Source organism: Anas platyrhynchos, chromosome 11 (assembly GCF_047663525.1).
Source record: "Anas platyrhynchos isolate ZD024472 breed Pekin duck chromosome 11, IASCAAS_PekinDuck_T2T, whole genome shotgun sequence".
In the NCBI taxonomy this organism is placed as follows: Eukaryota; Metazoa; Chordata; class Aves; order Anseriformes; family Anatidae; genus Anas; species Anas platyrhynchos.
This window is the reverse complement of record NC_092597.1, coordinates 23,630,934-23,645,141: the sequence shown is the minus strand read 5'-3', so window position 1 is coordinate 23,645,141 and position 14,208 is coordinate 23,630,934. Positions and strand designations below refer to the sequence as shown.

Below are 14,208 nucleotides of genomic sequence, written 5' to 3'. Positions count from 1 at the left end.
AACTCACCTGGCTCATTGGGGCGGCCGTGCTGGAGGGAGCAGGAGCCACACGAGCAGGGCTGGAGCCTCTGCTCCCTCCCGCAGCCCTGGAGTTAACAGGCACACACACAGATCTCTTTACAAGAAACCCTGCTTGCACTTTTAGCCTTTTTGCTTTTCTTTCAAATATTTCTTTGCCCGTGGACATTTTGGGGAAAGGAAAAAAAATCTATTTAAATCAACCCCATTGTTTTCACAAAACCGAACTACAGAACGATTTCGGAACGTGGTTGTGATTTGCCACATCTGTTATTTTTATGCATTATTTTATTGCCAAGAATTTCATAAAAGGTGTTATATAACTGCGCATTGTATCACATAATTCAGCATGTTTCCACAATTAGGAGTCCACGTGAGCATTTAAGCGATGATCTTGCCCAGGGTTTTTTCTGCGAACCTTTCAGCCCAGCCAGCCCGAGATACAAAGATGAGCTGTGGCTGTGGTTTCCTCTGTTCTGCTGCAGACTACACTGCCATTTACTGACAGCCAAGTTCAGCTGTAGCACGGATCTCCTCTGCATCTGCATTTAAAAAAATAAACTTACTTTGTTTGAACCCTGTGCGCTGCTCACCAGAGCAAGCAGAGATTTTCCCTAATCTTATATGCAGCTGGATTATCTGTCTTCAAGATGTTAACAGGTCTGTGGCTTGCAGATTATTGCAAGACAAGTGTTTACCAGGTTAAAAACAAAATAGATTTGCACTGAAAGCTACTGATGGACAGCTGGATCTAAGGCTGGAAAGACAAAGGTAGAAAATTCTGGGAGTGAAATAAAAAGCTGTATTTGCTGTTCACTTTACGAGCAGCCCTTAAAACACTTGGTGCTTCCCAGCTCCAGGTGAGTGCTCTCAGGGGAGAGGTCACTTCTGGCAGAGGATGCCCCCGCAGAGCCTATCCCATGGGTGAGCAGGAGTTTGGGTCTGCCGAGCTTTGCCGTGGAAGGGACTGGGTTATTCGGACACAATCCGTGCTCTTGCTGTAGGTGAACTGCTGAGAACTTTGGAAATTTCCAGCCTGGCACCGCTTTAAATGAAAATCTCCATCTTGTTCTCCTGGGTCAGATATTCTGCATGCAGTTTCTAATTTGGACCACGGCTCTGGAAAACTTGATTAGAGCTGTGAAAATGGAATTTTTATTAGGGAGAACTGAGATTTTGCCAAGGTTTATTTTTCAAGGGAGTAGGACCTAATCCTAGAAGTAGTTCCAGGGCTGTGCTATGCTGGATGCCCTTGCGATGGTTTATGGCAATTATGCAGCCAAACCTGGCCTGACTGGTAATGTTTGCTTTGGACAAGTTGCTACAGATGGCAGGCAACTGCAGATGTACTTCCCAGCCTGGTGCAGGCATCACTGAAAACGCATTTCATCTAAGCTGTTTTCCTCTTCATTTTACACATTATTAACGCGTTGCCAAACCCATACTACCTAAAAACAACTAAGAATTTAGAGGCATGGAGAGAATGCAGAGTAATGTATCTGTGTTCAGACAGAAGCCTGTGAGGTGTAAGCACTGGATACACATCTCCCCAGCAGCTTTCTAAGATCAAGTCTCTGCAAAATCAAACGTGGACCCCCTCTCTAGGTGGCTGCCCTTCAGGGAATAGCACATGGGTTTCCTCCAGGGAACCCACGGGGCTTGCAGCACGGAGCAACCCTCTGGAGGGGCTTTACATCTCCGCAGCAAGCAGTAACCAGACTAAACTAAGCCATAAATCCAGGAATGCATGGGAAAAGAGCAAATTAAAACGTGCTATACTTGGCAGGTTCCTTTGCAAGCGTAGCACTCGTGAAAGGTGACATTAACGGCCCTAGCAGCTGAAGGCTGCTCTTTCTTCCAGAGCTGGGATAGCACAGGCAGGAGCAGCAAAGCCCTCCCCAAAAGTGCTCCCTTCCTCTCCCAAGAGGGTTTTGCCTTGGGTGCAAGAGCTGCTGTGGCACTGTGAGCCCGTGTCCTCCCCACTGGCAACTCAGGAACTACCACAAGTCATCCCCAGATAGGCCAGGGGTGGGGGCAAACCTCAAGTGCCCCCACTGGGGGTTTTAGAAACGAGCAAAATAGGAGCAACATCCCCACAGCTCTCCATGCAAGCCCCACGCAACGCACAGTGCCCACTGCTCGTTTCCTAGGCTGGCAATTAGCACTAATTTAGCTGCAATGGGAGAGAAGCCACTGTCTGAGTCGCCCTGCTGCTGCCCCCAACTCATGATGGGCTGGAGAGCTGGAGAGCATCCCTTCCCCAGCCCTCCCCTCCTCAGGAATCCACCCGCACCAGGGCGATATCGGCTTAATTCCCACACAGAAAAATAGTGAGAATTAATTTGTTAGTGTCAAATTATGCCTTTGGAGGCGCGTGCTCACCTCGTACGGACTTCAATGAAAGCCTGGCCTTCACGTGTGCAGCCGTGGGCCCTCGGTGTCTGTGGCATGCTTTGAAGCCGGGCGGTGTTAGGAGGTGTGAGATGCCCGGAGCAGCGAGCTCAGCGCCATGGCACGCAGACAGCAAAGCGAAGCGCACACAACGGGCACAACGCGGGATGTCAGAGCCTGCAACTTCATTACAAGGCAGAGAGGAGATCAAAGGAAGGAGTTCTCAGCTTAAAAACGGGAAAATATGTTTTAAGTTTCCAGGAAACCGCAGAGTTCACTGCTACACGAGCGTAAATGTGAGATTTTGGAAGCAGCGCGGAGCTGCCATGCGCCAGCCTCTCATCCATACAACATGGAAAGCCTCGTTTGCACCCAAACCTCCACCAAGTTAATTAAAGCCATTCCTCCCTGCTTGTGGATGCTCCAGCCTGTTTACATACAGCTCACGGCCATCCTGTTCACACTTGTCCCTGACATACTTGAATTAAACCCAGAGCCCAGCCACGCACCCCCTGCACAAACCAACCCAGTTGGTTGGCCAGAGAAGAGAAGGGGAAGGAGAGGGCTTGCTACTGTCTGTTCATCCCAAATGGGAGGGTGCAGATGAGATGGAGCCTGACTCTTCTCCCAGAAGCGTGGTGAGAGGCAACTCATCAGCCCAGAGCCTGGGACAGCACTTCCTACAGCAGTAAAACTGCCCAGAAAAGGCACGCTCCAAGTCAGGCGAATCTTACAAGCACCTCTCCCATAAAGCATGCCATGCTAGCTGAAGATTAGACCGACCCATTTTCAAAACAAAAATGAACAGGTGATTATTTTTCCTCCCTGTCACCAACAGCAAATAGGAGCTGGAAATCAAAGAGCCATATATAAAAATTTAACACTTCTAAGATGCTTGCCGGCAAGTTCTTTGTACTTAATGATTAGACTTTCCAAGCAAACACGCCTTTTGATGATACAGTTGGTAGAACCTAAATAATCCAAGGAAGCAAATTAAGGATCATTTTCTTCACTTTTAACTCGAGTTAGAGTACAGCACTGTCTCTCTGACACTGTTCCACAAATCTGCTAAGAGCCTGATACCTTTACTAAAGAACAATCAGTCCTCATTTTGGGACAGAGCATCTTAGCTATCCATAGCAATACTGCTGATCCATGCCCAGCAGCAGGTCTGGGACCTCAGTTCAGCTCAGGTTTTGCCTGACACCAGGCATTTCACAGGAAAGCTGCTTTTCCCTCTCCCCAGAGTGATGGGAGCTTGTGAGGGGCACAGGAGCCTCTCAGGACTGCTCCCCAGCACCACACGGACAGGAGCTTACACCCACCCACTGCTCTTTTTCCTCCCATTATTCAGAATATTTCACAATGTCACTGATGGATACCGCCCCACATCATAGCAGCAACACCCATCACCCCAAAAAAACCCCACACAGCAAGTTCCTGGGCCCCCATTCCCTTCCCTGCCCCTGGAGCTGCTTCAGGAGGGACTGGACACCTCCCTCACTGCTCACCCGGGGGGCGATGGCCCAACACTGCCCAGCCGAGCTGCTCTGCCTGCGCCCCCCCAGGCCCAGGCTGCTTCTCCAAGGGGTAATTTTAGTATTTTCCACAGAGCTTTTAGTATTTTCCCCTTGGCTCAGAGCCCTGGCAGGAGCGAGCAGCAGCGCGGCGCTGGGAACGCCATCTCCTGGCGTCCTCTGCCTCCAGCCCGCGAGGCAGCCACGGCTGAGCTGACCCCACTGTGCATGGGTCAGTGGCTGAATTTGGGGACCCAAACCACATGGGGACACTTGGCTGGGCCCAGCACGTGCTCACGCCACAGCACGAACATCCTGCATCCTCTGCGGGAGCCTGAAGCAGGGAGGGGATCTATGGGGTGCTTTGCATCGCTGCTGCAGCCCTGCTCGAGAGCCTCCAGCAGCCCCCAGGTGCTCCCACCTGGGTTGGCACCCCAAAAGCTCTGAGCACCTCTCAGAACACGAGGCCAGGCTCCAACCAGCAGCCAGGAGTTTAATGTTGGGGTCTCTGGCACTTTCACCCCCCTCCGAGAGCAGCTCAGCAAAGGGGGCTCTCAGCTCAGGGGTGACGCGGCAGCAAAACCCAGCGCAGGCGCAGCTCCGTCACTGGGAGCCACCACGTCTGCTTGCCTCCAAACAAACAGCACAAGAGGGAAATGGCATATGGGGAGAAGCCTTGGCGAGGCTGGAGGTCTGGTGATCAGCTCCTCGGAGCTGCTCCGCCACTGGCCTGAAAGAACAACTCCATCAGCTGCAGCAAGCAGACCTTCTGCTTCCCCCAATTCAGAATTCATCACGGGCTCAAATACAGACACTCCAGGCTTTTTCCTGCTTTAATTATTTAAAAATCCTAACTCTGACTGTTTATTTTCATGGACTGCTACTGCATTCAATTATTTTAAGACCAAAAAAAAAAAAAATATTTGAAGCCTCTCCCTCATTCTGCTGCTGAAGTTTAATTCACTCTAATTATTTCATATTACTTAGACTATAATAGTTTCATAATTTCTAGTATATTAAGCACTTAATACGTTGTGTCATTTGAAGTCGCATATTAAATTCAGCAAAGTACATTTTAATGAGAGCTAAGTAGTGTGAAAATATTAATACAAGGCAAGAGTTGATTTTTGCACCCACGCTGGTAGGCGCCGGTGCCACACGCAGCGTGCGGGGCAGGTGAGTGCCGGGGAGCAGCAGGGACACGGCCCCGGGTGCCTGGAGCTGGGAAAAGGGGAGCGGGGACAGGATGGGGCCCTTCCATCACCCCTCTCTGGGACCCCATAGAGGAGCCCATGGGGGTGCTGCAGCACACTTCGCCCCGCAGCAAGGGATGGGATCTGGGGTGAGATCCTGCGTGGTTCCCCCAGGGTCACCCCGTGCCACTTCCAGCCCCCAGGGGAGCAGCAAACCCCAGGGAGCAGCAGGAGAAGCACTCTAGGAAAGTCTCAGCTGCCCCCCCCCGCAAGCTCCCGAGGCCCAACCACCCCATCCCCACGAGGCACCAACCTCTCAGCATGCAGAGCCCGGCTCTAACTTTCTATTTACTTCTTTGCCAGAGCCTCCCCAGCTGAGCACCCCAGCAGGACCCCCCTCCCCGCAACCCCCCCACGAAAAATCCCACCAGGGTCACGCACCGCAGGCACCTGCTCAGCTCCATCCCAGGAGAAATCCTTGGAGATCTCCTCAAAACCTCACTGGCACCCCAAAAGGAGCCCAGGGGAAGCAGCCACCCCCTTGACCCCTGGTTTTTATCCGCGACCACCGCCCCCACCCAGGTGATGCCGGGCAGGTGCAGGGGCACCGCAGCCCCCCCCTCCCTATCCCAGCCCAGCTCGGCCCGGTTCGGCTCGGTTCAGCCCCGGACCCGGCTCCTTTTGCCCCATCCCCTCCCCGTCCCTTTAGTGGGGAGAGCCCCGGGCCCCCCTCGAAGCCCCCTGCCCACCGGGGGAGGGCTGCACCGCCGGCTCTGCCCACGCGGTGGCGACGCAGCCCCGCGGAACCCGGGATGCTTTAATGAGCATCAGCCGCTAATTGCGGCAGCTCCGCAAGGCGCAGCTCACACCCCCCCGAGCACCCCCTGACCCCCCCATACACACACCCCAAGCCCCGTCGGTTCCCCCACCCCCGACCCCGATCCCGACCCCCGGGGATGCTCCCGGTACCGCAGCCCGGGGGCGCCGCAGGACCCCGGCTCGCAGCCCCTCTCCCCAGGCCGTCCCCCGACCCCCTGCCGCCCGGGGGGGGGGCGCCGTGCTAGGTTAATCCTGGGCTGGAACCAGGTATTTCGGGCTAATAGGTGTGCGAGCCCCCCCCCAGCCCGCTCCCGGAGCTCATTAACGTAATACTTTCATGTGTGAAACGAGCATATAAATGGGCATTAATGAGCTCCCGGCTGCGGCGCGGAGGAGGAGGGGGAGCGGGGAACCTGGCGGGGGAGCGGGCGGCCCCCCCCGAGGCTGCTGGACCCCCCCAGGGCCCGGGAGGGCACCGCCGAAACCCCCGGGGTGCGCGCCCCGACGGGGCGGCCCCGGCCGCATCCTGCGCAGCGGGGCCACCACGAGCCCCCCCCCCCGCCCCGTGTCCGCGGGGACCCCACGGCCACGACCCCCCCGGGGCCAGCCCCACGGAGCAGGCGGCTTCTTAAAGTCGGCTTTTATTAAAGAACCAAAATCGCGTACAGAGGTGCCTCTCCCTCGAGCGGGCGAGCGCGGTGGTGTCTCTGTCTGCGGAGTCGCGAACCGCCCGTTAAAGTGCTGTTACATCCATAAATGTACGGGGGGGGGTGAGGGGGAGGAAGGAAGGAAGGGGGGGGCTCGGGGGGGAAATAAATATACATCATAAATAAATAAAAATCCAACAAATACTGTACCAAGAGAATCACAGTACATTTATATCCATTGCACATAGCCACTTTTGTTTCCAGTCTGGGCGAGGGTGGAAGAAGCGGACACACAGGGAGGGAGGGGAAGACGCGGAGCGGGGGGGGGGTCCCGGGGGGGCGCGGGGGAGGGACGGGGGGGACACGGTGCCTTCCCCCCCCCGCCGTCCCGGGGCTTCTCCCCGCCGTATTGCCAGTCCGAGAGGGCCGAGCTCCGAGTCCTCTATGTACAAGTGTCTCCTCGTGGAAATGGCTTGTGTGGGCTCTGCCCTCGGCTGCGGCGCGCCGCAGGGCGCATGGCTTCGGGGTGGGGGGGGGGGGGGGGTCCGGGGGTCGAGAGGGGGGGCTCACTGGGGCAGCAGCGGCGGCTTGAAGGAGCAGTTCCCCGTGCAGTGCCGCGGGGTCAGCATTTTGCAGGAGAAGTGGTGCAGCGCGTCGTGGGCCTCTGCAAAGCGACAACGCCGTCACCCCACCGCCGGGGTAGAGGGTGGGGGGTCAGGGGGGGTCGCTCCCCCTTTCTTAGACGGCTGTGCCCCCCCCCCGGCCTGCCCCCCGGTACCTTTCAACTTCTGCTGGATGGCGTAGCGAGCTTTCCTCTCCTGGTCCAGCTCGTTGCACAGCGTATCTGGGGGGGGGGAAAGCATCACAACGGGGCTGGGGGCACCGGGCTGCGACCGCCCCGTCGGGGGTCCGGGTTGCGCGGCCGGGGGGACGGCGCGGAGGAGGGAGCGGGGGGGGGGGGACCCGGCCGGGCACCGCTCCCGGCTGATTTTGCGGCTCGGATTTTAATTTTTGCAATTTTTTTTTTTTTTTTTTTTTCCGGGAGGGAAATCGCTGCCTTCGGAAGGGTCGCAGCGTAACGATGCCTCCTCGCAGCTCGCGCTGCCGAGGGGATCAGAGCGCACGGAAGGACGCGGAGTAAAACAAAAATAGGCGTAAATTTAAAAAAAAAAAAAAAAAAAAAGGGTAAAAAAAAAAATACCTCGGACGATCTGGAGCTGCTGCACCATCTCCTCGCGGTACGCCAGCTCCCGTTTCATCTGGTCCTGGAAGTTGTCTGCGGGGCAGGGGGGGTCAGCGCCGCCCGTCCCCGGCCCGGCTCCCGCTGCCCGGCGCGGGGCGGGCGGGGGGCAGTGAGGGGGGCTCGCCGGTACCTTTCAGGCTCTGGAAGTCCCTCTCCAGCTTCTTCCTCAGCTCCATTTGCTCCAGGACCAGTTTTTGCAACTCGTCTGTTTAAAAATACATGGCGGGGTCGGGGGCAGCCCGCGCCTTCCCAGATGGAGGCGGCTCAGCGCGGCGCTAATCGCATTACGTTACATTAATCACAGGAGTTAATCACTCCTGCCGAAAACCTAAATACCTCGAGCCGCGAGGAGACGCCGGGGGGTCCCTCCTGCCCGGCCCCGGCCCGACGGGAGGGGGCAAAAGGAGCCGTCGGGGCGCGGAGCTCCGCGGAGCGGCCGCTCCCCCCCCAGCCCACCCCGTCGGGGGCCGCCCCCCCGCCTCACCTCGGGCCAAGTTTTCGATGTCCTTTTCCACCAGCTGCGTCCCCGTCACGTCCATGCCGAGGCCGTCCTCTCCTGCGGGGTCGGGGGCGCGCACGGGGTCAGCGCCGCCGCCGTCGGGGGAGCCGCGGCCGCGCAGAGCCCCGCGGAGGGGCCGGCGCTTACCTCTGTCGGTATTTACAGGGCTGGGATGCGAGACGTTCCTTTGGTCCTGATAGGATTTTCTGGTCTCTAAATCCTCTGCCGTCGAGTGATTGTCTTCTTTATCTTGCTCTTAAAGTTAATAAACCGCTTTTCAACCATAAGCAACGAAAGTACGGTCCTGATATATCCTTAATTACATAATTAAGGACAAAGCCCTCGTTAAAGCCTTCTTAGCGGACATCCTAATCGCTTTGCCGCTGGAAAGTAGCTTGCTGCCGGGAGCTTGGCCCCACCGCGCAGCGCGGCCCCGCAGCCCCGGCCCCGCAGCCCCGGCCCCGTCCCACGCCGCCGGCGGGGGCATCCCCGGGCCCGGCGGGGGCCTCGCCCCGACCCCTCTCCAGAAACCGTTTGCTTTCGCTCTTCAACCCCAAACCCCCCAAAACGAAAGCGGCGGCCGGGGCGCCCCCCCGGGGCCGAGCGGCGGGGGGAGGCGGCACCCAGGGCCGCGCCGTCGATGGGCACCGCGCCGCAACCCCCCCGGCCGGGCGCCCCCCAGCCCCCGCGGCGAGCTTTACCCTTGGCCTCGGGGGTGCACAGGTAAGCGGCCGAGGCTCCCAGGGAGGCGGCGGTCTTCAGCGGCTGCAGGTGCTGCTCCCCCCGCTCCGGCGCGTAAACCTACAAAAAAGCGAGTCAGGGCTGGGGGGGGGCCGGGCAGAGCCCCCCCCTCCCCGGGGCAGAGCCCGCTGGGCCCCGCACCTCGTAGGCGCTGCCGCTGCTGCTCCGCTCGGGGCTGCCGTCGGGGGGCTGGCCGCCCTCCTCCGCCGCCGCCTCGCCCGCTTTCTCCTCGGACCCGTCGGTGGCGGCGGGCAGCGGCTCCTCGGGCCCGGCCAGCAGCCGGGGCGGCGGCGGCTCCCGCTCCTCCGGGGCCGCGGCGGAGGCGGCGGCGGCGGCGTCCTCGTCGTCGTCGTCGGGGAAGCGGTTGGACTCCACGTCCACCTCGGGCTCCTCGGCCGTGTCCCCCCCGGGGGAGAGCGAGCGGTAGCTGGAGCTGCCCTCGCTGAGGAAGTCCGGGGAGAGGTAACCGGGCCCGCGGGCGGCCCCACCGCCGCCGCCGCCGTACGCCTCGCGGGTGCCGTAGAGCTTGGCGATGCTCTCGGTGTCCTTCACCACCGGGCGGAAGGCGGACAGGTAGCTGCCCTTCCTGGGCAGGGGCAGCGGGCCGAGCAGCGCCTCGTCCCCGGAGCGCTCCTCCTCGCCGGCCGCCCTCGACAGGGCGCTGGAGCAGCGCTCGCCGTCGGCCCCGGAGCCTTCCTGCGGCGTGGCGCTGCTCCGCCCGCTGCCCGACGGCTCCGAGCCCTCCGGCTCGCCGTGCCGCCCCGCCAGCCCCGACGGCTCGGCCGCCGCCGCCGCCGCCGCGGCCGCCGCCGCCACCACGACGGCCGTGGCCGCCGCCTTGGCCTGGCTCTGCGCCGGGTAGGGCGGCACGGGCAGGCTGCCGGCGGCCGGCCAGAACATGGGGAAGGACGGGTAAACGCCGCCGTCCTTGGCGGCGCCGGGCTGGTGGGGCGGCTGCGCCGGCTGGTGCGGGTGCGGGTGCGGCGGCCCCCAAAACATCCCCGACGGCAGCGCGCCGCCCTTGCCCGGCTCGCCGCCTCCCGCGCCGCCCAGCGCGTCCTCCTGCTTTTTGGGGCACAGTCCGAAAGCGGCGGCCGGGAAGCCGTACGGGTGAGGGAAGAGCGGCGGCGGCAGCTTCTGCAGCATGCCGAACCCCTTGCTGGGCACCGGGATCACCGGGTAGCTGCGCACCGCGCCCGCCCCGCCGTGCGCCCCCGCCGCCCCGCCGTGCGCCGCGGGCAGCCCCAGCGCTCCGCGCTCGCCCGCCGGCTCCTGGCCGCTGCAGCGCAGGCTCTTGTGCGCCGGGGCCAGCTCGGGGCCGGCGGGCGGCGGAGGGTGCAGCGAGGCCTTGGCCGCCGGCGAGCCTCCGCCGGGGCCGGCGGCGGGGGCGCCTTGCAGGGAGAAGGTCCGCTTGCGGGTGCCGCCGTTGAACATGGCCTTGACATCCTCCCAGGCGTGCGACAGCTCCTCCGTGGCCGTCTTGTCGCTGAGCTTGAGGTGGCGGCGCCACGAGTTGAAGTTGGCGGCGTCGGGCTGCGTGTACTTGGAGTCCGGGGTGCGGTGCGAGTGGAAGATGAACTTGTTGGGGGAGAAGTACATGCTGCAGTAGCTGCACTTGATGCACTTGGCGCGGGAGCTGTTGTAACGCGCCGGGATGAAGCTGCCCCGCGAGCCCCAGGCGCACTCGTGCACCACGTCGAAGGCGAAGTTCTCGGGCAGCTTGGGCGGCTTGTGCTCGCCCAGGAAGGACTTGCAGAGCCGCTCCGCCTCCCGCTTGGTGATCATGCCGCAGCGGCGGGAGGAGATGGGCATGGCCCCGGCCCGCCGCAGGATCTCCAGCTGCACCGGCGTGCACTGCACGCAGGTGATGCCCAGGGCCACCCGCCGGTTGTGGATCTCATTGTAGCTGTAGTTCTTGAGCAGCGTGTTGGAGATCTGCGCCAGGCACAGCCGCTCCTGCCCGTCGATGACCAGGGACACGATGGGCACTCCGTACAGAGAGGTCTCACCCACTTGGTTGGGCTTGAGGGTATTGGAGCCCTGGTACGGCTGCAGCTCTTGCTTTGAATTTGGGGAGGAGCTTGCATCTCTCCCATTTCCCATCTGACTGGCGATCGCCTCCATTCCCCCCAAAACGCCCCTGCAAAACAAAATCGGGGAAAGGCGCCGGTTACCACCGCTCCCGGGGCCCCGCAGCCGCCGCCGCTCCCATCCCGGCCCGGCCCGGGGCCGCCGCGCATCCCCAGCGCCGCCGGTCCCGGCCCCGCCGCAGCCGGAGCCCGGGGCAAGGACGGCCCGGGGGGTGCGGGGGGGACCCCGCTGCTCGCCCCGGGGGTCGAGCCGCGTCCCTTTGTGCCGGCTCGCCGAGCCGTGCCGTGCCCAACCGAGCCGGGCCGTTGCGGCGAGCGCCGGGAGGGCTCCAACGAAAGGCACCGGCGGAGGCTGCCCGGTGCGTCCCGGTGCGTCCCGGTGCGTCCCGGTGCGTCCCGGAGCGCCGGGGCCGAAACTTGCCGCTCGCAGCGGGGCGGGCGCCCCTTCTCCCGGTGCCGGCGGATCAGGGCCCGGGGCGGGCAGGAGCCTCCGCACGGAGCCCGGGGAGGGAGGGGGGGCACAAATGGGCTTAGCCGGGCGCTAAGCGGCTTCCGCGGCCATCACGCGAACCGCCGGCAGCGGCTCCCCGGGACGCGCCCGGCCCCGGGAGCCCCCCCCCGGCCCCCCGCCGCCCCGCGGCACTTACCGGGGCTCCGAGCCCGGCTGGACGGGCGGCCGGGGGGGGGCTCTCCTCGGGGCTAGCGGCCGCCTCGCAGCCCCGGCGCTCCGCTGCCCGCCGCCGGGGCCGCCATCCGCCGGGGGCCGCGCTCCGCCGAGCGGCGGGCGGGCGGGGGGGGCGCCCCGGCCCCGGCCCCGGCCCCGGCCCCGGCCCCGGCCCCGCCGAGCCGCCCCCGCGGGGAGCCGGGCGGGCCTCGGGCACCCGCTGAAGGCTCCCGGCCGCTCTCCGGGGCCGCCGCCCGCCCCGCCGCCGCCGCGTCTGCCCGGGCGAGATGCAACAAGAGCGAGTGGCCAGCCGCGCCGCCGAGGGAGGATCCGGAGCCGTACTTGGAGCCGCCGCACATTGATCCGGTGACAGCTAAAATAACGGGAAGACACACCCACTTAGCACCAGCATATTTACATTAACTGCCTCCGGGACCCCGCGGCCGTCAATCACCGACGCGCTCCAGTCAATCACGGCGCGGCTCTCAGGCACGGGGGGGCGCGGGGGGCCGCCACCGAGCGGGGACCCGCCCGGGCTGCCCGAGGTAAGAGCGCGGCCCGGCCCCGGCCCCACCTGCGAGGGGCTCCGCGGGCCCCCTCCCCGCGTCCCCCCCCAGTCCCTCCGCGCCCCCCGGCAGCCGCCACCGGGAGGGGCTCAGCGGGGGCACCCGCGGGGGGCCGCGGCTCGTTGCGAGTTGGCGAGGGGCGAGGGAGGCAACGAAAAGAGGAGCCCGGGGGGGGCGGCGGAGGGGCCCCATCGAAATCGCAGCCGCGCGGCTCCCAGCGGGCCCCCCCCGTCGCCGCCGCCGCCCCCGGGCTGAGCGCTCCGCCGGGGCTGCGCGGCTGCGGGACCGGCCGCGGGGGGATGCGGGCGGGGATGGGAGATGGAGGGGGGGGGAACCGGGCCGGCAACGAAATCGCCGGGCGGAGGCGGCGGGGGGGGCACGGCCGCGGGTTTTCGTTCGCTCCGGGGGCCCCCTCCACGCCGGCAGCACCGGCGGCCACCGGAGCCGTGGGGAGGGGGGGGGACACCCCAGGTCCTACCGGCGCGGAGGGGGCCCCGCAGCCGCGTCTCCGCCCTGGGTGGGTTCCCGCATGCAGCGTTCGTCACGGCCACATTAATTAAACTGTAATTAATCATCGCGTCCGGCCGCGATCGGCGCAATTACACTGATCAAACAGAAGTTAATAACGGCGCGGATCGCCCCCAGCTATCACTTTTGTCCCCGGCGCCGGGAGGATGCGGCGGAACCGGCGCGGAGCGAAACGCAGGTGCGGAGCCGCCGATGCCGCGGTCCCGGAGGCTGCGGGGCCGGAGCCGACCCCGCTCCGCTCCCCCCGCTCCCCGCAGCACCGGGGCCGGAGCGCGGCCGCCGCTGCCCCCGGGGCCCCGCCGCACCGGGGGGTCGGGACGCCCCGTCGGGGGGTGTGGGGGGGGACACACACAGACGGGATGGGTGCTGCCGGCCGGGCCTTGCAGCGCGGCCTTCCCGCGGCGCTGGCAACCCGAGCCGGTAATTATTCCTCGCCTTTTAATTATTTATCCGCTCCCTCGTCCTCCAGCCGGGCGGACGCAGGAGCCGGCGGTGGGAGACCTGGAGGCGCTGCCCCTCTCTCCGCCGGCTCGGGGTGGTCCCCGGGGGCTGGATGCCCGCAGTCCCTGCCGAGCCCCCCCCCTCCGGGCCGCGGCAGCCCGGCTCCGGCCCCTTTTGCTGCTCCTCGCCGGGCTGCGAGGCACCGGCGGCCCCTTCCCGGGCTGGATGGGGGGCGGCACGTCGGGGGTCCCCAAGGGGCAGGGGGCTGCGGCTCTGCCCCGGCCCCCTCGGCTGTGCCCCAACCGTCCCCGCTCCCCGCAAGGCTCCGTTCCCCGCAGGGCTCCGTTCCCGCACGTCCCCGTTCCCCGCACCGGAGCCGGCCGAGGCCGCCCCGACAGCGCGGAGCCCCGGGCCGGGGAAGCTCCGCTCCGGCCCCGCCGCTCCGGCCGCTCTCCCCGCCGGCTCCCCGCTCCTCGCCGTATCTTTTAACAGTTGAATTGACTGCAGTTTTTGTCAGTTAATTAGGTTTAATTTACATAATTAGTACAGTATAAAGAGTATTGGGGATAATCAGGAGGTACGTCTCGCTTACTGTGTAAACACGGATTCGGAATTAAAAATCAGATGTAATTAAGGCGTGTGCGCGCGGCTTTTAATTGTAATGAATTTCTAATTAACGCTCAACGATCGCCGCACGCGAGAGCCGGGACGTTTGCGGGCGCCTCCGCCGCCCCGGGGCCCCCCCCCCGGGGTCCCCCCCCAGGCCCGGGGGTGCGCGGCCGCCGAGGGGCTGCGGGCAGGGAGCTGCGCCCCGACGGGACCCCCGCGCCCGTGCCGCTGGCGGGCGAGGC

At 63.8% G+C, this 14,208-nt stretch overlaps 1 protein-coding gene and 1 long non-coding RNA gene across 2 annotated transcripts; both read right to left on the bottom strand.

The window, feature by feature from the left end:
- Window positions 1-140: 140 nt before the first annotated feature.
- Window positions 141-5,642, bottom strand: LOC113844890 (uncharacterized). The gene is made up of 3 exons (XR_003499848.3): window positions 5,561-5,642; window positions 2,401-2,592; window positions 141-560 (listed from the first exon to the last, which is right to left on the bottom strand). It is a non-coding gene; the product is annotated as an uncharacterized lncRNA (long non-coding RNA).
- A 935-nt stretch (window positions 5,643-6,577) lies between these two features.
- Window positions 6,578-11,935, bottom strand: SKOR1 (SKI family transcriptional corepressor 1). Its single transcript, XM_038185253.2, has 9 exons — window positions 11,806-11,935; window positions 9,210-11,208; window positions 9,029-9,128; window positions 8,475-8,582; window positions 8,313-8,384; window positions 7,959-8,033; window positions 7,787-7,861; window positions 7,364-7,429; window positions 6,578-7,249 (listed from the first exon to the last, which is right to left on the bottom strand). Exons 2-9 carry the CDS (start codon window positions 11,190-11,192, stop codon window positions 7,152-7,154), a joined length of 2,577 nt encoding a protein of 858 aa, XP_038041181.2. The 5' UTR covers window positions 11,193-11,208; window positions 11,806-11,935; the 3' UTR covers window positions 6,578-7,151.
- Window positions 11,936-14,208: the final 2,273 nt, after the last annotated feature.